This window comes from Canis lupus, chromosome 9 (genome assembly GCF_003254725.2).
Source record: "Canis lupus dingo isolate Sandy chromosome 9, ASM325472v2, whole genome shotgun sequence".
Taxonomy (NCBI): domain Eukaryota; kingdom Metazoa; phylum Chordata; class Mammalia; order Carnivora; family Canidae; genus Canis; species Canis lupus.
Window position 1 is genome coordinate 35,954,796 of NC_064251.1, and position 22,231 is coordinate 35,977,026.

The 22,231-nt window shown below is 35.0% G+C and overlaps 1 protein-coding gene across 7 annotated transcripts in view; it reads left to right on the forward strand.

Moving 5' to 3' along the window:
• Nucleotides 1–22,231, forward strand: part of INTS2 (integrator complex subunit 2) — a 52,623-nt gene that overhangs the window by 11,292 nt on the left and 19,100 nt on the right. For all 7 annotated transcript variants that reach the window (XM_025440648.3, XM_025440647.3, XM_049114157.1 and 4 more), the window contains 11 exons: nt 96–226; nt 481–654; nt 2,890–3,116; nt 4,755–4,880; nt 10,489–10,560; nt 10,638–10,752; nt 13,149–13,217; nt 14,666–14,800; nt 16,277–16,453; nt 17,456–17,564; nt 21,539–21,643. In XM_025440648.3, coding sequence (XP_025296433.1) covers nt 96–226; nt 481–654; nt 2,890–3,116; nt 4,755–4,880; nt 10,489–10,560; nt 10,638–10,752; nt 13,149–13,217; nt 14,666–14,800; nt 16,277–16,453; nt 17,456–17,564; nt 21,539–21,643 — 1,440 coding nt within the window. The remainder of the gene's footprint in view (nt 1–95; nt 227–480; nt 655–2,889; nt 3,117–4,754; nt 4,881–10,488; nt 10,561–10,637; nt 10,753–13,148; nt 13,218–14,665; nt 14,801–16,276; nt 16,454–17,455; nt 17,565–21,538; nt 21,644–22,231) is intronic.

Sequence of the window (22,231 nt, forward strand, 5' to 3'; positions counted from 1 at the left end):
TGTAATGTCTATTCCACATTAATTCAAAGGCTGAGGAAATTGTTGCTAACATCTTACTTGAAAGCTTAAAGTAATAGTGGCTGTTAAATGTTCAGTTTGCAGGGGCCTGATAAAAAATGGAGAACGACAAGATGAAGAAAGTCTTGGAGGAAGGCGCAGGACAGATGCCCTACGCTTCTTATGTAAAATGAATCCTTCTCAGGCCCTCAAAGTTCGAGGGATGGTGGTAGGACATCTTATTATTTTTATGAGACAAAAGCCTTTGTATTATCAAGAACTTTCCCAGGATGATTTTAGAATTTTGTAGAGATTTGGAATTATAATTATATTCGATGTATTAGTACCTTCTTCTCTGGGTTTTTATGTTTTGGGATATGTCTTTTTCTAAACTTTAGAAACTTTAAAACATCTAAACTCTGAAGTGGCAATAACCCTTTTCCTTATGATACTGAGTTCAGTTTGTTTTCTTTGCTGTGTTAGGTGGAAGAATGTCACTTGCCAGGCCTTGGAGTGGCTTTGACATTGGATCATACTAAAAATGAAGCTAGTGAAGATGGAGTGAGTGACTTGGTTTGTTTTGTTAGTGGTTTGCTTCTTGGAACAAACGCGAAAGTCCGGACTTGGTTTGGAACTTTTATCCGAAATGGACAGCAGGTAAGGAATTAAAAATCTTATAGGTTAAGAATCAGGATATTTTGGCAACTAGTAAAAGACGAAGAAACACTTTTAGAATGATGTCATTAGACCAGTGGTTCTCACACTTGTAGTCTCAGGAACTCCTGACATTTTAAATTATGGAGAGTACCCAATAACTTTCGTTTATGTACTTTTATCTGTTGCTATTTACCATATTAGAAATGAAAACTGAAAACTTTGAAATATTTACTTAATTTAGTTAAAAATAATAATAACCATATTAAATGTGAACACATTTTTAATGAAAAATAACCAAGTTTTCCAAAAATTTAGTGAGAAGAGTGGTACTGTTCTACAGTTTTACAAATCTCTTTAATGTCTGGCTTAATAGAACCTTTGGAAAACGACATTGTACACTTGTGAGAAAAGAGTAGAAATGGTCAGTAATGTTCAATGAAGTGTTTTTGACCTTTGGACCCTTTGAAAGAGTTTTGGGAATCTCTAGGGTTTTGGGTTAGACTCCTGAGAACTGCTGTAGTAGGTCATCAAAATATGTTATTATAGTCTGTAATTTTAGTATATATATAGTGGTAAAATATAGATGACATGAAATTTACTGTTTTAATCCTTTTTTTAGTGTCTAGTTCAGTGGCATTCATAATATTTTGCAACCATCACTATTCACTTTCAGAACTTTTTTCATCATTTCAAACAGAAACTCTATACCCATTAAACAATAACTCCCATTCCTCCTTCCTTCCAGCCCCCGGTAGCTTCTTTCTGCTTTCTGTCTCTATGAATTTGAATGTTGTAGGTACCTCATGTAAGTGGAATCACATAGTATTTCTCTTTTTGAGTTTGGCGTGTTTTACTTAGCATAATGTTTTCAAAATCCATGCACCTTGTAGCATATATCAGGATTTCTTTTTCAATGTTGAATAATAGTCTACTCTATGTATATACCACATTATATTTGTTCATTCATCCATTGATGAATATTATATTTTGGAACAGTGTTTAAGTTGCAAAATACTTTACTTTTTCAAAAAATATTTCCTGATAACTCTGTGACTAGAGCTCCAATGAAGGACCCTATGCAGACTGATTTTTATCTTGTTGAAGTGAATTAGAGTAGCATGGGTACTGCCTAGTCCTTCAGGCGATTTTGTATGCTGCTGGCTCCTCATATATTCTGTATCCAAATTCTGCTTATTTCTGGCCCATTTGAGAACTAATTTTAAACTTTGCTTTCTAAGGGTGTTAACATTTATTATATACCTTCTATATGTTTGGCACTGTGTGAGGCACTTTGGTATGCTCATCTTGTTTGTAATTATCCTCTGTGGGCAGTACATTTCTCTTCTTTGAGCCTAATGCTATTAAAGCAGGTTTATCATATTTTACTTAGAAACATCCTAAAAATAACTAACATTTGCCTAATTCTTTACAGTTTAGAACTGCTTTCTTTCTTTCTTTTTTTTTATGATTTTATTTATATGAGACACAGAGAGAGAGAGGCAGAGACACAGGCAGAGGGAGAAGCAGGCTCCCTGCAGGGAGCCCAATGCAGGACTTGATCTGCCTTGGGCCAAAGGCAGACACTCAACTGCTGAGTCACCCAGGTGTTCTTAGAACTGCTTTCATATGTATTATCTTTGTTCATTCATCTATTTAACAGATATTAAATGCTTGCTATATGTCAGGCACAGGGGTAGGCTCTGCCAAGTAATAGATGACTAAGACGCTATCCCTTCCTGAAGCACTATGAGGGTGATAGACTTATAAACTCCTAATTATAATAGCTTCCAGAATTATATATTATTAATAAAATAATTGCTTCCTTGTCATTAAAGAAATTGGGGTTCAGAGAGGTAAGTGTACATAATCAATGGCAAAGCTATTGTTTAAACCCAAGATATTCTATCTCCAATATCTGAGTAATTTGTGCTATGTCACAGATAACTCCATTAGTTATTATGTACTTGAAAGTACCATTTAAATGATATTTTACAACTTGAATTATCATTAATTTAGTACTTTCTGTACAGCCAATCCAGTTTTTAAGGTGAGTAGAGTATTCCTCAGAGGGGTCAGTGAATTTTGATTTTGCTCATTGGAGTTGCAGTGATGACAGCCTTTTCAAATGGGATCAATTTCAAATGTTTAACAGAGGAGTTTGATTTGAACATTCTTTTGACTTAATAAGTACTCTATGCTTTCTTCCATTCCTTCTGTGGTCCATATTTTTTACAGAGAAAAAGAGAGACCAGTAGTTCTGTCCTTTGGCAAATGAGAAGGCAGCTTCTTCTGGAGTTGATGGGCATTCTTCCCACAGTAAGAAGTACTCGCATTGTGGAAGAAGCTGATGTGGAGATGGAGCCCAATGTGTCTGTGTATTCGGGGCTGAAAGAAGAGCATGTTGTGAAAGCCAGTGCACTCTTACGTCTGTACTGTGCTTTGATGGGGATCGCTGGACTCAAGTATTCAATAATTTGATATTTTACCTTTTTTATCATTTTACTTTCTTGTTTCTAATCCCAAGAAAGTGAGCCAAATGCCTCTTATTCTGAGGATTTGGGTTTTCTACTAGGTTTAGGTAGTGGGCTGGCCTATATCAAGAATGAAGTCCTAAGGCAAAAACATTCCTGGGTTGGATGTATCCATCTATTTTTGCCAGATTGTAAATATAATTATGTGTATATGGGAGGAGCCAGAGCAGTTAAAGAAAACCTGTGACTTTACCGCAGCTTGAGAAGACTCTAGTGAATGATGTGTGAGTGATACTTTACCTAGCCCTCACAGCTAGTTCAAGTAAATCTCTCCTGTTTCCTTTTGCAACTGAGATCACAGATTATTTAAAATTGCTATGTTGTAATTATTAAGCATAAGGTTTCTTGTTCAGTCACTGCACTACATCCTTTTGAATGATGTCCTCAACTGTTATACATACAGTCCTCACTTTGCATGTCTCTGATAAGTATGAATTTTACTAACCACGACTTTAGTGTTGGCTAAGTTAAATAAGACCACTCTCTCAACAACTAATGTATCAGTTACCATGATACATTAGTCAAATGACTGTATAAGGTACAAACTTTGCCAGAGCTCTTCCAACCAGTAGTCACTATGTAAATAACATGCACATCATGATCAGTGACTAATCCTATCATTTCTTTAAAGTTGTTGGTGACTCTTTACTGCCCATCTATTAGTTGGTGAACAAACAGGAAAGTGTGTAGTTATGTGGTAGCCTTGTCTCAGTGATAAACCCATATGTCATTTGACAAACATAATTGAAAGAAGGAATTGGCCACGAGAAATGAATGTGTAGCAAAGAAAAAAATGTGGTAATACTGGAAGTGGCATTTGAACCAATCATAAATGGAACAGCTGATCATGAAAATGTTGACACTGCTGCCATTTGAGAAACCCTAGATATGTAGCTGATGAACGTAGTGAAGGTGCCCTTGTCAACATGAATGAAGAAAGTCATTGTGGAAAAAAAACGAAGTCCCAGAGTACATGATGCTGACAAAAATCTCCACATTAAAGGAATCTCAGATCCAAACTTAGATATGATGGTTCATCAAGGCTTAAGAAAGAGATTCACTCCACTTTATAAGATATAAAGGAGAAGAAGGCAAGGGCTTTTCAAACTATTTCTTGCAAAATTTTTTTACAAAGAAAATAGTTGAATTCCCAATGTTTGTAATATTTTCAGTTATATAAATATTTGCTATTTTTTTCACTTATGCATTATGACTGACAAAGTTTTTAATGTTCTGACAGATTTTTAAGGTCACAAACAGTTAACTTTCCCCATTGATGATTATTATGATCCTGATGCAGAGTTTTGGCTTGCATGGTTATTTTTATGGTCCCACACTACTGTGCCAAGTGAGGATTGCTTGTGTTTGTGTTTGAGAAAAAGCACTGGTTGTAAGCTCCGCAATTTTGCTTTTAATGACTTAAGATTTTAAAGATTTTATAAATAGAAAGGTATCATCAGAAAGCTCAGAATTTATTTCAGAAAAATTAAACTCTTGAGATGTCCTTTTTTCTTCCTTCTTCTCTCAACTTAAGAAAAATAAAGCCTAATAATATATCCGTTTTTTTAGACCAACTGAGGAAGAAGCTGAGCAGTTGCTGCAGTTGATGACAAGTCGTCCTCCTGCTACCCCAGCTGGGGTTCGCTTTGTTTCACTCTCCTTTTGTATGCTGCTGGCCTTTTCTACACTTGTCAGGTACCTTACTACATAGATTGTGCTGTTTTCCGAAGGTCTGCTTTTGTTTATTTATTAAAATGCTTGTATAGCATTAATTGGGAGCTTACTAAAAAAATGGTCTAGGTATGGACAGTGGTATTATCTTTTTTTTTTTTTTTTTAAATTTTAATTTATTTATGATAGTCACAGAGAGAGAGAGAGAGAGGCAGAGACACAGGCAGAGGGAGAAGCAGGCTCCATGCACCGGGAGCCCGATGTGGGATTCGATCCCGGGTCTCCAGGATCGCGCCCTGGGCCAAAGGCAGGCCCAAACCGCTGCGCCACCCAGGGATCCCGGTATTATCTTTTAGTAAATTGTGTCAGTAGCATCTACTGTATGGCAGTCCCTATTCCCTTCCTTCCTATTTCCCTTTCCCTCAAGGCAACTTCTTTCAACTTCTTTAATTTCTTATAGCTGATTCTTTTGTTTTTTACTTCCACATCTTTAAATAACGTTTGTGTTTGCTATATTTTTGATTTTTTAATTTTAGGAGTAATTGATTTCCTACATGAAAGGTGAGGAATTAGTTCTCTTTTTTCTCTTCCCTCTCCCAGCATATCTACATATCCTTCCCATCTTCCCATTCTCCCAGAACAGTTATATTGCAATTTTGCTTTGACAAATATGTAGTTGTTCATATTATATTATTGGAGGCTCAGCCATATATAGTAGATGATAACTTTTCTTCTGCAAAACTTGTTTTTTACTTTAATAATTATCTGGCATTTTGTTATTTTTCATTGGCTCTTTGTTCTGTGCACTTAACATTAATGCAACCTCAAACTCTGCCATTCTGAACCTTCTCTCAAGATGTTCATACTTCTTATTTTCTTATTCTGTCAGTTTCATTGTCTTGAGGAAGTCTCTTCCTACTCTCTGAACTCATTACCTCTGTAATGAGTTTTTCAGCTCTCATCCTGAAATTGCTCTTCACGCTTGTTTTTAGGACTTGCTTCATATCTCCTTTGTTGGATCTCCTGCTTGCTACATCTTATATCTTATTTTTTCTTTTTTTTTTTTTTAAGATTTTATTTTTTAATAAGTACACCCAGTGTGGGGCTTGAACCTACGATCCCAAGATCAAGAGTTGCATGCTCTACTGATTGAGCCAACCAGGCACCCAACATAGTTTTTTTTTTTTTTAATTGCTTTCTCATTTTGCTTCTTTAGTTTGAGTATGTGGGAGATCAGTTATTTTCAGACCGGGTATTTCTGAAAATGTCTTTATTCTACTTTGACACTTTTTTTTTTTTTTTTTAAATTTTATTTATTTATTCATGATAGTCACAGAGAGAGAGAGAGAGGCAGAGACACAGGCAGAGGGAGAAGCAGGCTCCATGCACCGGGAGCCCGATGTGGGATTCGATCCCGGGTCTCCAGGATCGCGCCCTGGGCCAAAGGCAGGCGCCAAACCGCTGCGCCACCCAGGGATCCCCTACTTTGACACTTGATTGATAGTTTCATAGGGTTTATCATTTAAAGTTGGAAATAATATCATTTGAGAATTTTGAAAGTCTTGCTGCATTGTCTTCTTACTTGTAGTGTTGCTATTGAGAAGTCTGATGACATTCTGATTTTTGTTTTTTTGTGTAGCCTAGTTTTTTAAAACTATGGAGACAGGTAGGATTAGCTTTTTGTCCCTAGGATTTTGAAAATTTTGGATGATATGCCTGTTTTTATCTATTATCCTAGGTATTCAGTAAACCATTTTAACCTGGGAACTCATCATGTCCTTCAGCTCTAGGAAATTTTCTTAAACTAATATGTTGGTAATGTTCCGCATAGGACTTTTTCCTGTCCAAAACCTTCTTTTATTTGGATATTGGACTTCCTAAAATGATTATCTTATTTTCTTATCCTTTCCTGTTTTCTATATATTTGTCTTATTCTACTTTAAAAAAAAAAAACAAAACAGCCTAGTTGAGAGACTATTTACATACCATAAAACCATAAAACTTGCCCATTTTAAAGTGCATAATACAATAGTTTTAAGTATATTTACAAAGTTGTACAACCATTACCACAATTTAATTTTAGAACATTTTATCACTCTGAAAAGATACTGCTCATTGTATCTTCAAGCATTTGTTTTCAGCTTCCAATTCTCTGTCATTTTTGACATCTAAGAGCTCTTTTTTGTTTTCTGGATATTTCTTCCGTACGGTAGCTGTTGCTTCATAGTGGCATGATTTCTCTGAAATTAATCATAATGATTTTTTTTTAAGATTTTATTTATTTATTCATGAGAGACATAGAGAGAGGCAGAGAGAGAGGCAACAGGGACAGGGGAAGCAGGCTCCATATGAGGAGCCTGATATGGGACTTGATCCCGGAACTTCAGGATCACGCCCTGAGCCAAAAGCATATGCTCAACCACTGAGCCACCTAGGCATCCCAATCATAATGATTGAAGAGGTTTTGTTAGTACTGTTGGTTTTCTCTAAGGTTTTTTTTTACTTTTTTTTTTGGTCTCTATTTTTTAAGTCAGAAACTTTTCTCAGGGTTTTGATCATTCTTAATTGTTTATATTTAAGAGTAGGAGGGGTGCCTGGGTGGCTCAGTCAGTTTAATGTCCAGCTCTTGATTTCAGCTGAGGTCATGATCTCAGGATCATGAGATCAAGCTCCACATTAGGTTCTGTGCTCAGTGGGGAGTCTGCTTTAGATTCTTTTCCTCTGCCCTTCCTCCCCCCTTCTCTCTCAAATAAATAAATCTTTTTTTAAAAGAAGAGTAAGAAAAGAGTAAGAGTAAGAGTAAGAAACTAACAAGCAGATTGAAGCTTTTTTTAAAAAAAGAGTAAGAAACTAACAAGCAGATTGAAGCTTTTAATGCCTAGGTGGCTCTTTGGGAAGCTCTTGGGTTTACCAGATTCTTAGAGGAGACTCTTGCCTTACGTGGAGGATAAAGACCTGATAAGAAAACCCATAAGCAAAATTTAAAAAGTAGGGGTTAAAGGTTAGGAGATCTAAACCTGTAGTATAATTATTCACATAATTCTACTTTTAGAATGGTGTCCCAGATAGCCCTGGTTGTTCCTCAGTTCAGAGACTCCCTCTTTCACCATGTCCAGAACACAAATCTCCAGTCTTCTCTCTGCTGGGGCATGGGGAACCATCTACTTGTGTAGAATGGAGGAGGTGATTTGGAGGTCTACTACTTATATAGACTGCTGACCTTTTAAACTTAATTTGTCTTCAGTCTTCATCCCACAACTGCCTGGAGCTCTCAGTTCCTGAGGTCTTTAGCGATTCTGTGGTATTAAGTGGATTGGCTTTTCCCTCCTGCCAGTGTAGTATTCTGCTTTCTTGGATCTACTAAATTATTTACCACTCTTCTATATGTGTTGTCAATTCCAGCATTTTGTGTTGTCCCTCAGCATCATCTTATGCATTTATGCCTTTTAGGAAAATCCTTTTAATGTAGTTTGGAGTTTCAGGAGCGTGTGAAATCAGGTAATAAAATGAAGTGCTTTCTTTTCTCTTTACCTAAAGTAATTGCTAAATATTATCTCTAATCTTCATCACTTCTGGAAGGTGGGTATTTCTATCTGTATTTTTCAATAGGAGAGCTAAAGTTTTTTTTTTTTTTTTTTTTTTTTAAGACACATTTATTCAGTGTCATGATCAGACTATTACATTTAGCAATCAACAGCATGGGTGCAAAAAAAAAATCTACATTAAAACCCTTTGTTGGAATGCTTTACACTTTCCACAGAACAGAAACTAAAATAACCTGTTATACAATTAGTCACAAATACAGTCCTCGAGTTTTTTTGCCCATACACGACTATTGTCTAAAACATGTCTTCTGGGATCCCTGGGTGGCGCAGCGGTTTGGCACCTGCCTTTGGCCCAGGGCACGATCCTGGAGACCCAGGATCGAATCCCACGTCGGGCTCCCGGTGCATGGAGCCTGGTTCTCCCTCTGCCTGTGTCTCTGCCTCTCTCTCTCTCTCTCTCTCTGTGTGACTGTCATAAATTAAAAAAAAAAAAACAAAAACAAAAACAAAAAAACATGTCTTCTTTGTAGCAGCTAGGCCCTGCCACCACTGTGCTTGGCTGAGTTCACAAATCTGTTGTAACCTGTAGCTTCCCTGTCACTTCTCTGGCTCTCCTCTCCTGCTAAACTTTGTTTCCTGGCAGTAATTAAAACCTTCTGCCACTGCCATAGCTGCTGCTGCTGCTGCTGGAACCGCCATAGCCACCTTGGTTTTGTGGTTTGGCAAAGTATTGGCCTCCACCACCATAGGGGCCAGAGCTTCTGCCTCCAAAATTTCCTCCTTTCATGGGTCCAAAATTTGAGGATTGATTGTTGTAATTGCCAAAATCGTTATAGCTTCCACCACCTCCAAAGTTGCTTCCACTACCACTGCCATAGCCGCCTCCGCCTCCTCCGTTTTTATAGCTGTCATAACTGCCACTCCCACTATAGCCACTGCCCTGGTTTCCATAACCCTGTCCACCACTTCCATAGCTTCTGCTTCCTCCAGAGTAACCAGGGCCGCAGGAGAGCTAAAGTTTAGAAGGATCATTTAAATTTCTTGTTTGAGATCACATTACCAGTAATTAATAGAGATAGGATTCCTACTGAGCTCTGCCATGCTCTAAAGGCTGTTATCTTTCTACCATTTAATGCTTTTATTAGTGAAATGGTTTAAGTATAGTTCAGAATGACCTTTCAAATTCTCTTAGCTTGGGATAGCAGGCTTTTCAGTTGCTTTTTTTATCCATTTACTTTGCAATGAAATAGAAAATCAAAATTATTTTCATAAGTCAAAGTTGACTTGTACCTTTCAATGGAATAGGCATTCCCTTTAAAAATGTTTTGGTATGTTTTTATAATAATTTTTTATGTCTGATGAGCCCATGGCTCATTTTTCTTTTTCTTTGACTAGTGATCACTTATTTCTCTATAATTTTGAATTCTACTCAAAGTGTTTCTGTAAATTAAATTTTATTTTCCTTGTTACAGCCCTAGTACTCAGTTTGTGACTTTTTGATGACCATTTTAAACACTGGATTTTTTTCTGAATGAAATATTAGCCATTCAAGGATGCCTGGGTGGCTCAGTGGTTGAGCGCGCCTGCCTTCAGCTCAGGGCGAGATCCTGGAGTTCCGGGATCGAGTCCCACATCGGGCTCCCTGCCTGCATAAAGTCTGCTTCTCCCTCTGCCCATGTCTTTGCCTCTCTCTCTGTGTCTCTCATGAATAAATAAATAAAATATTTTTTTAAAGAAATATTAACCATTCATATAGTTCTTCTACTATTTTAATCCCAAAAAGTCTTGACTTTTCTAAAAAAAGGAGAAGTTCACTCTCTCCAACTTGGAAATGCAGTAATTAAGCCTTTGAGAGGGTTTGACTATTCACATTCATAAAAAAAAGCAAAGGTCCTTATTCTTCATCTTTGGAACTACTTCATATTTCAATGACAGTTAATGGCCATTTCAACAAGCAATTAATTTGAATTGATACTTCAGAATAGAGAAGGAAAAAATAATTTCTGCTAAAAATTATTCCAGAATGTTTTCTCATTCTATGCCTGTATATCTGATTCAAACCAGTGACTTTTTCATATTTTCTATAGTACACCTGAACAGGAGCAGCTAATGGTAGTGTGGCTAAGTTGGATGATAAAAGAAGAAGCTTATTTTGAAAGGTAAGATGACTTCATTTGTTGCAGTTAGTGTTTCTTATTGTCTTTGGAAATTTACATTTTCTTTTTTGTTTCAACAGTACTTCTGGCGTTTCTGCTTCTTTTGGGGAGATGTTGTTATTGGTTGCTATGTACTTTCACAGCAATCAACTTAGTGCTATTATTGACTTGGTCTGTTCCACTTTGGGGATGAAGGTAATTTTCTTTTATCTTTTCTCTAAGGAAAGTATTTCTAAGCTGGGTGGTTTTTTGTAGTATATAGTATATTTTGTTTCCATTTTGAAGTAATTTCAGTTTAATAGTTTGAAATTAATCAGGAGCTCTTAGAAAAAAATACATATTAATGAAAACATTTATTTGCCAGAATAAAAGATGTTCAAGATAGAAAGTTGGGAAAACTCAAAATATAGAAAACTTAAAAAACACAAAAGAAAGGAAGAATATAATTTCATTGTTCAAGATATCAAGTATACTACTGTTAACACTCTTGTGTCTGTTCTTTCTTTATATTGATATATGTATTTTGTGATTTAAAGAACTTCTGTGTGATATTTCCTCACATCAGTAAATGTTTTAATACAATATCATTTTCATTGACTGTAACATAGTACATCTTATGTACCAATCATGACTTTCTAATGGATCCTTTCTTATTTGCCATGTAGATTTGCTAATTTCTGGATGGGGCTTAGATGGTTATCCTTATTTATGTAAATACCACATAGACGCTCAAATATGTTTATCTTTAAACAGTTTTTTTTTTTTTTTTAAGTAATCTCTACACCCAACATGGGCCTTGAACTCAGGATCCTGAGATGAAGCGTTGCATGCTTTACCAACTGAGCCAGCCAGGTGCCCCCTTTTTTGGGATGCCTGGGTGGCTAGTGGTTGAATCTGCCTTTGGCTGAGGGCATGATCCCAGGGTCCTGGGATCGAGTCCTGCATCAGGCTCCTCACAGGGAGCCTGCTTCTCCTTCTGCCTATGTCTCTGCTCTCTCTGTGTCTCCCGTGAATAAATAAAGTCTTTAAAAAAAAAAGTATTTGGATTATCTCCTTAGGAAAAAGTACTAGAAGGCAATCACTAAGCAAAAGAATATGATGATGTTAAGATGTTTAATGAGTACTGCCAGATTACCTTTAAGAAAGATTATACCAGTTTAACTGTTCTTATCAGTGAATGAGAGTACCAATTAACTGGACTCTCACCATCAGTGGGCATACCATTCTTTTTAATCTTTATAACTTTGATTGATGAAAGATAGTCTCACTTAATTTTCATTTCATCGTTTACTAGTGAAACTGTAGTTTTAATTATTTTTTTTAATTCATAGGGTTTTGTTTTTTTTTTCTTTGTAGTTTAAAAATCTGTGTGTTTTGGCTGGTTCATTTCTTTTGTGAAGAGGTTTATCAATGTCCTGATTTTCCTATAGGGATTTTTATTTATTTATCCTTTCACTGATTCAGAATTCATATATAAATGATATGCCATTATGCCTTATGTATCATATTTCATTGATTTCAAGACACATATTTTATCTAATATTGAAATGGGGCTTTATTTTATAGTTAGGTGATTTGTAGTGTAATATGGTAGTAATCCCTCTCCCCACTTGTTTTCTTGAAAAGTTACTATTAAATCAGCATATCTTATTTTCCTTAGTGTCTTTAACAGTGGAGAAGTACAATATGTTGCAATTGATTCTTCTCAGTCCTTTTTGGCCATGTGAAACTTATTTTTTTTGGTGTGTGTACTATATTTAGTATTTATTTTATGGTTCCTACTTTGATGTTACTCTTAGAAATACTATCTTAAAAAAAGGCAGGGAGGGCACCTGGCTGGCTTAGTTGGTAGAACATGTGACTCTTGGTTTCAGGGTTGAGTTTGAGCCCCATGCTGGACATAGAGATTAGTTAAAAAAAGAAAAAAATGTAAAAAAAAAATGTTTTAAATGAAAAAAAATTTCTCTTTTCTCAGATTTAAAGAAACAGTTACCTATGTTTTCTTACAGTGTCGTTGTGGCTTCGTGTTTCATATTTAAATTTTTAGTACACTTAGAGTTCATTTTGGGTATGGTATCATGTGTGCATATATGTATATATATATTTATTTATTCCCCTGGAAGATAGCTGTTTTACCTTCATTGATGAATAATCCACTTCTTCCCACTGACTTGAAAAGTTGATAGTAATATTTACTAAGTAGTTTTGTATGTCTGAGCAAAAACACACTTTATTTATTTATTTTTTATTTTTATTTTTTTTAAAGAAAAACACACTTTAATGTAGGGTTTGAGGAGCTATTTTTTTTTAAAGATTTTATTTATTTATTAGAGAGCATAAGAGAGAGCATGAGAGGGGGGAAGCGTAGAGGAGGAGGGAGAAGCAGACTCCTCCCTGAGCAGGGAGCCCAATGTTGGACTCCGTCCTAGGACACTTAACCAACTGAGACATCCTGGTGCCTGAAGCCATTTTTAAAATAGAGTATTTGAACATTAATTTTACATATCATAGTCATTTTAGATAATACATTTATCAGAGAAAAGCACTTCATATATTTTTACATGCTATTAGAATTTTTTTGGTTGTTTTAGATTGTAATTAAGCCAAGTTCCTTGAGCAGGATGAAGACTATCTTCACACAGGAAATTTTTACTGAGCAGGTACTTCTTTTAACTTTATTTTTAGGTACTTCTGTAACTTTCTTTTATAACTTTTTTTGGGGAAAACTTGTATATCTCAGTTTAAAAGGATACTATGGTCTTTTTCTGTTCCTTTGTAGTTTTTAGTGATGGTTTATTTAATCTTTAAAACTCTGTAAAGAACAATCCCTTTTAAAGTTTGCTTTTAAAGCTACTTACTACATACAAAAGCATGTTTTAGATTTATATATTTTGGAGATGTTGAGTAAATGCTGAAGAATATGGTCTTCAGTATTAATGGTAGGGATCTCACATGGGGTAATCATTTGGGTTTGTCAGAGAAAAATAAAAAGAGACCTGTTTAAACTTTTAGGCTGTAATGTTCATTTCTAACTAAATTATAAACTAGAATCTAAATTCTTTATCCTTTTTAAATTTTTTTTTTTTTAATTAGGCTGGGTGTGGAGCCTAAACTGGGGCTTGAACTCATGACCCTGAGCTGAGATTGAAGAGTCGGATGCTTAACCGACTGAGCCACCCAGGCGCCCCTTAATTCTTTATTCTTGTATTTATGTGTTCTTATTTGGCCGCAGTACTTTTGTCCATGGGTTAAGCCTATGGATATTTTATTTTTTCAGCAAAAGATACAACTCTGAAATTTAAAATTAATTCCCAGTTTAATTTGTCAATTTAAACTTCAGATTACAAAAAACATATGTCTGAAAAAATGAGATATTTGAAAATGCTCATGAATGCATAATTTTTGCTTCTTTTACAATAATATTCTCATCCCTATACCAATTTTCCTTTTTCTCTCAGTATATATACACTCCCACATAACAGACACAAATAATACATAGGAAATTCATAAGTTATTTTTTATGTATTTATTTGAACTCACTGGAAGACAATGTTGGAGGGTCTTTGAAAACCATTAGAGGTCTATGCATGACACAATGAGAAGAATAATAAAAATCCATTTTTATTTATGTATATATTTATATCCCTATATATTTATCACATATAGAGAATATATGTCACATATAAAGAATTGATAATTTATAATTCACATATGTTTTTCAAAGCAATTTTTCCCTCTCACAAAAACCTTTTGAGGCAGGTAAGACTGTATTGTCCCATTTTATAGATGTGAAAATAGGCCTAGAAGATAAAGTGACCTATCTAAAGTCACTGAGCCCAGATTTTGATTTTACATTTTTTAACTTGATATTACTGTTAACATATTTATGTTTAAAATTTTTTTAAAAAATTAGAGTGCTTTACAAATCCCTAAATGTATGCAGCTTTATCATCCAGAAATAATTGAATCATGTAATAATTAGTTTTTCTCACTCATTCTTAAGGATCACATTTGTGTTAGAATTGACACTACCTGCTAATCCTCCCTCTTTCAGAATAATTTTATATTTGGTGTTATCATATGTATTAATACTATTTTTCCCTTTTAGGTTGTCACAGCTCATGCTGTTCGGGTTCCTGTCACCAGCAACCTGAGTGCCAACATTACGGGATTTTTACCTATTCATTGTATTTACCAGCTGCTAAGGAGTCGTTCCTTTACCAAGCACAAAGTGTCAATAAAAGTATGACCTTACATTTATATTTGAAGCTACAACTCAAGTTAATTTTTTTCCCCTAATTCTTTATTTTTTTTTTAAGATTTTAAAAATTTATTTGTCAGAGACAGAGAAAGCATAAGCACTTTCCGCTGAGCAGAGAGCCTGACTTGGGGCTCGATCCCAGGACCCTGAGATCATGACCTTACCCAAAGACAGATGCCTACCCTACTGAGCCAACCAGGCATTCCTTTTTTTCTAGTTCTGTTAGTTTTATAGGCTTCTGCTGCGGGTTTTATGTATGAAATACAGTTACTAATCATTTATACATAGTAAGTAGGACATTAATTTCAGTTTTTTTAAACAATGTAACTCTTAATTTATTGACAAAATGTAAGAGTATTACTAATCCAGTTAAAATTTTAATGATACCTTTTGGCCATTTCATTAAAACTTGGTGCGAAATTGCCATTTTCTTTTTTTAAAGATTTTATTTATTCATGAGAGACAGAGAGAGAGAGAGGCAGAGACACAGGCAGAGGGAGAATCAGGCTCCATGCAGGGAGCCCGATGCGGGACTCGATCCCGGGACTCCAGGATCCTGCCCTGGGCCGAAGGCAGGTGCTAAACTGCTGAGCCACCCAGGGATCCTGAAATTGCCATTTTCTATACTTTGGTTTTGTTCACCAAACTGACAAAGTTGCTTATCAGCCATGACCAGCATTTGTACTTTTGTCCCAAGGATAACTATCATCTAATATACGTATTTTGATATATTTTCAATCAGTTATAGTTGGCTATACCAAACAGTTAAAAGACCTTTTAAAGAAAAAGATAAATCCCAGAAGGTAAAGACGTCTGAGTGTTTTCTAGAGACTCTTTTATTTATAAAGAACAATGAACGATATATGCATTGATATATTACCTTTATCATTGTTTTCATGATTTAGTAAAGTTATTTTTCAGGTAGGTTGTATCCTCTTCTTTATATTTTTAGCACGTGAAACAGATAAGAATTAAGAGTCTGAATGCATACTCAATGTATCCACATGTTCTCTATCCATGTGTAGTTAATGATAGTCTCCCATAAGTGGTTGCCAAAGCCATTTTTTTAAATCTATCTGAGGATTTGTTATGAAGAACTATCCCTCTCCCTAAATTCCTCTGTGCTGTGGGGTCTTTTACAACACAGATGGTGCTCTATATACAGATATAGTAGGGACTTAAAATATTTTTCCTACTACTTAAAAAATTATAGATTAAAAACCCAAAATCCAATCATCAATTATATTTATCTTCCACTAGACAATAATAGTCTTGATTAGGATGTAAAAGTAATTCATATTTTTAGATCAAAGACAATTGTGAAACTGGGTAATCTATTTGTAACTGCTAAAAGCTTATAGTTTTACTGATTCATAAATCATGTCAAGTTGTATGTGTTTACTAGATTTCACTTTTTCTTATTGCCATAATTGATTGAGTGCTTATAACCTTTTTTAGGACTGGATTTATAGACAGCTGTGTGAGACCTCTACTCCACTTCATCCTCAATTACTTCCTCTGATTGACGTGTATATAAATTCCATTCTTACTCCTGCATCGAAATCTAATCCAGAAGCCACGAATCAGCCAGTCACAGAACAGGAGATCCTCAGTATTTTCCAAGGAGTCATTGGGGTAAAATAGTTCTTTACGTTTATTAGTTGATTTTTCTTTTCTTCTTCTGACTTGTTCCATATTTTTTCTTTGATTATTAGAGGACTTCTAGGTGGTTCTGAATTTGAAATGGGATTACATTTCTTCAGATCACTTATGAAATTTACAAGTATGGCATTAGTTTCAAGTAGTTTGTTGAAGAGGCACTTTCTGAGGAATTCTTTAAAAGAGCTACCTTTTAAAGTCTAAAGAATGCCCGAGAAAGTGTGCTTAACTAAGGACTATTTGGCATTTCAACACGATCAACAGAGATTTGTTTAGCTTCTTGGGAATCTAAGATACACTTAGATTCAAATGGGAAATTTGAAAAAAAATTTTTTTTCTCCATTTTTTAGAAGGAAAATATGGTTGTATTTTTCACAAATGTATTCCAATGTACAATATGTTTTTTAGGAGTTATTTTCTTTTTTTAAATTAATTAATTTATTTAAAGATTATTTATTTATTCATTCATTCATTCATTCATTCATGAGAGAGACAGAGAGGGAGAGAGGCAGACAGATAGGCAGAGGGAGAAGCAGGCTCCATGCAAGAAGCCTGATGCGGGACTTGATCCTGGATCAAGTCTTGATCTAGGATCACACCCTGGGCTGAAGGCAGCACTGAACCACTGAGCCACCCGGGCTGCCCAGGAGTTATTTTCTTCATGGTAATTCCAGGTAATACTTGAGACTCCTGTAAACCTTTTTCAGAAGCAGCCTGATGGATTTGCTGTTGAGGAACAGCTGAAGTCTTTTTATTTTTTTTTTAATCTTAAAGATGATTAAGCATGTTGTCTTTCATCGCCTGTGCCATCTCAAATTTAAATTTTGAGTTGTGTCTTTGAGTTTAGTGCAATGTTGCTCTCATTTTATTGAACTTGGGAACAGTAACACTGAATAGCCTATTTTAAAAGCTTTTACCATCAAAAAAGTACACATGAAATTTAACAATATTTAAAATTATTTATAATATTACCTCTAGGGTGACAACATCCGCCTTAATCAACGTTTCAGTATCACAGCACAGCTTTTGGTGCTTTATTATATACTGTCTTATGAGGAAGCTCTCCTAGCAAACACAAAGACTTTAGGTAAGTTATACATATACATAGGGAAGTGTTTCTAGTGATAATTCATTTTATTTGCTTACATTTTGTTACTTTCCAAGCTGTCATATGAGAAAATAAGGTCAAATATTCTAACAGGCTCCATTATCATTTTATAATCTTTGCAATGAAGGCATTATATACTCTGATGTGTGAATATATGTATGTGTGGGCACATAACCACCTCTTGAGGCTCAGCCTTCTTTTTAGCAGGCTAAATTAATAACTGAATTGTCTGTAGTTTAGTAATTTTAGGGACACTATTAAGTGCCTACAAATTAAGAGATAAACCTGAAGGAAGTATAACTGAAAATTTTTTGCTAGATTTGAGTCTTTGCCCTACCTTCCTTCCACTAGGTGAAGAATAACAATCTAATGAAAAACAGTTGAAAAAAATAACAGAGGAGTTTCATTTTGCTATAAAATTATCATTGAACTGGGCTTTCAAACATAGCTACCGTATATAATAACAAAAGTTAGATTTAACATAGAAGATAGCATATAAAGCAGTATGTTTTCTTTTGTATGTGAAAAAGAAAATTCACTTGTATTTTAGGCTTGCTAAATGTATGTAGTTCCATATTTGAACAAAAAATTTCATTAGAAAATTGTAGGCATTAAATATAATGCAGGGAAAATTCTTATAAGGGTTGTTATTTTGCCACAGCTGAGTGATTATACTTTTTGAAAGCTATAAATCAAAGTTACTTTTCAGTGTTTGGCAGATCCTTTATTTATCTGAAGTATTGTGTTTTAAATATACTGTGAACTTCTTAACTGCTTTTCTTTTTCCTGAGTATAATTGTTAAGGTTATACAGATGATATCTCATAACTGTGATTATAATCTTTGTCATATTAACCAAAAGATGGGCTAATAATAAGCATTAGTAATAGTCTGCTACTCTTATTCACATGTAATGAATTCTGTTAAAGAATATGACACTTGTGGGATCCCTGGGTGGCGCAGCGGTTTGGTGCCTGCCTTTGGCCCAGGGCGTGATCCTGGAGACCCAGGATCGAATCCCATGTCAGGCTCCCGGTGCATGGAGCCTGCTTCTCCCTCTGCCTATGTCTCTGCCTCTCTCTCTCTCTCCCTGTGTGACTATCATAAATAAATAAAAATTAAAAAAAATAAAAATAAAAATAAAAAAAGAATATGACACTTGTAATTTAATAATAGAAGAATAAATTATAAGGAGGTGTTCTTGTGAAGAATTCAAACCATTAATATTGTAGCAGGGACCTGGATACACCCTTATTTTTTACATAAATGAATGTCTAGCAAAAAAAAATTTTTTTTTTTATACAAGAAAGTACAGAGAATAGTATAGCCAATGCCTGTGTATATACCATGAGGAATTAATAAGTACTCAAAATTTTTTAGGACTGGAAGAATCTTTAAAGATTATGTTTTCCAGTCCCTAGTGACGTGCTTAGTTGAACCCAGTGTTCCTATGAAACTACTCTTCTTTTTAACTTGTTATTTTATTTTTTAAAGATTTTATTTGAGAAAGCAATAGAGAGAACGTGAACAGGTGGAGGGACAGAGGAAGAGGGAGAAGCTGATTCCCTGCTGAGCAGGGACCCTGATGTGGGGCTTAATCTCAGGACCCTGAGGTCATGACCTGAGCCAAAGTCAGATGCTTAACTGACTGAGCCACCCAGGTGCCCTTCCTGTGAAGCTGCTAGTCTTTATATAACAGTCTGATGGATCTCAGTTAGAAAGTTAAAGGTTTTAGGTTAGGAGTACAACTCAGCCTAGAATGCATCTTGGGAAAGGAACTAAAGTATTAAAGGAATGTTAGTGGGTTTTTATAAGATTCTAGGTGAAAGGTAGTGGTGGTTTGGACTGGTAGAAGGATATATGCATTTTGAAGGTAGAATTGAGAGGTTTTGCTAATGGATTCATGAGATTTGAGAGACATGAGCCAAGGTGGATGTGGAGGCTTTTGGCCTTAGCTTAAAGAACAGAATGGCTATCAACTAAAATATAAGAGCCTGGGGAAGGAGCAGATTTGTGAGCGACCAGGAACTCAGTAATGGGTATGTTAAGTTTGAAATGTCTGATAGATTTCTAAGTGGGGATGTTAAGGAGACAGTCTATACACACACACACACACACACACACACACACACACACTTGCCTGGAATTCAGGGGAGGTACCTGGACTGAAGCTTTGAGAATTTATACATAATATTTGATATTTAAAATCATGACATTAAATAAGATCACCCATGGACGGGAATGTGGGAGATTAGGAGAATATGATGTTTGGATGCCAAGGGAAGAATGTTTCAGAGGATACAGGGATCACCTATGTCAAATGATGTTGCTAGATCAGTTAAGGTTAGGACTGAGGCTTAGCTGATTATAGCGTATTGCTTGCTGGAGGCCAGTTTTACTAGTAAAGTGGTAGAAAGCTGGATTGCAGTGGATTGAAAAGAAAATTAGAGGTGATAATAATGAAAACAATGAGTAGAGACAGCTCTTTGGAGGAGTTTTAAAGAAAGGAAAACAATGTAATTGGAGAGGAAAGTAAGGTCAGGAGAGGGCTTTCTTTCTTTCTTTTTTTTTTTAAGGTGAAGTAGTTGAGAGAATGTATGTTGTTGGGAGTAATGTAAGATTGATAATGCTGAGAAGAGAATTCCTGGACTGATGTCCTTGAAAGGCAGTGGGATGTAGAAGACAAATGAAGAGATTGGCTGTTCCTTGGAAAATTTTTCTTCCCTAGATGAGGAGACTTTTTCCTAGTCTAGTTTTTCATCTCTAAGAAAAATAAATGACTGTAGAATATGTCACAACATGGGAGAACTTTGCTCTTTCATAGTCAAAAAGGTAATTTTTCTGCCTCATATTTATTCCTACATGTGAAGTTGTATCGTAGTTTCAGTATATTAACTGTTCTGTGGTTTTAGCCGTATAATAAAAATTATTAGCAGCTACCAGGTAGCTGCAGATGCTCACATATGGAATTCGGGAATATGAGTTGGAGCAAAGTTATAGAATGTCATAGCAGTTTCAAAAAAGTGTGTGTGTATGTCTGTGTATTTTCATATGCACATATATTTTTGGTTTGTTTAAAAAGTCTTTATATTGTATATGTTAATTTTAGTTAAATATTGTATTGATACAAAAGAATGTGTATAAGAAATAGAGTACTATAATAAATCCCAATGTACTAATAATACCCAATTAGAATATGAGCATTATCATTATATTTCCAGTTTTTATTTATTTTATTTTTTTAAAGATTTTATTTATTTATTAATGAGAGACACACAGAGAGAGAGAGGCAAAGAGGCAGAGACACAGACAGAGAGAGAAGCAGGCTCCTCAATAGGAGCTTGATGTGGGACTCGATCCCAGGACTCCAGGATCATGATCTGAGCTGAGGGGAGATGCTCAACCGCTGAGCCACCCAAGTGCCCCAGGACTTGTTTTTTTAAAAAAGGAATTATTTGCTGACTGAAGATAGAAGTTGTGAGAAAAGGGAGTCAAATTCATACTGCCTAACTTCCTTTAAAAAGAGTCACTATAATACATAATTAAATTAAAACTATTGAAATCATGAAGCTTTAAAGCCATATGGTCATGACTGAATTTTAGTCTTCCTAATTTGATTAGATTTGGGAGAGGGTTGACTTACTTATCAAGGGTTTTGTTTCATTTTGTTTCATTTGTTTTTGTTTTTTCAGGTAGGGCACTTCTGCAGATGGCTTCTCTCTTAGGATTTTTCTCCTCACTAGTTTCATTTTGGGGCATTTTCCAGATCTTGCCCTTAGATATGTTCTTGCTCTTCCTTTATGTCCACTATTTCTTCATTTTTTGTGACAAAAATTTATAGATTCAGTGAATTAAAAGCAATCTAATGTTGTTTTTGTTCCATTTTGGTTGATGGTTAAGATCGCTGTTGTTAATTACAGTTTTTATCTTCTGCTTTGTATCTTTCACTGACAGCCACCATGCAAAGAAAGCCCAAATCATATTCATCATCTTTAATGGATCAGATTCCTATCAAATTCCTTATTCGACAGGCTCAAGGGTTGCAGCAGGAGTTGGGAGGTATTTGTTTTGCTTGCTTTTTACTGCTAACATTTGTTGTTAAAAAATACCTTCCTGTTTATAGTGTTATAAAGTGTAATAGGTGCTTAATAATAATAAAAAAATCAAACAATTCAGTAGTGAAATTCCTCTTTACCTCCCTATCTTATTCCTTGCATTCCTCCTTCCCCAAAACCCAGTTTTATTTTGGTATGTAATTTTAGACATTTTTTCTGTAAGTTGAACCATATGAAATTACAGGTATTCAACTTTTTTTGACCTACAAAAATACAGTTTCATATGGTTGAAGTTAATAGATACATGAGTAAAAAATTTTTTTTTAACTATGAATGGCATTAAACCTTATCTCTTCTGAGACTTGTTTTTTTCTCTTGGAGACTTAGAAATGTTTTTATGCCAGTACATGTAGATCTACCTTACTGCTTTTAATTCCTCCATAATACTCCATAGCATCGAATTACTATAGTTTTTACTGTAAAGCTATCAAATAGATATATAATGATATTTTTTGAAATTCGATTTTTTTCCTTAACACCTCCTCTTATAGTGTTTGAGTTTTTTGTTTCTTTGAAGTTGGGAGTTTTCTTT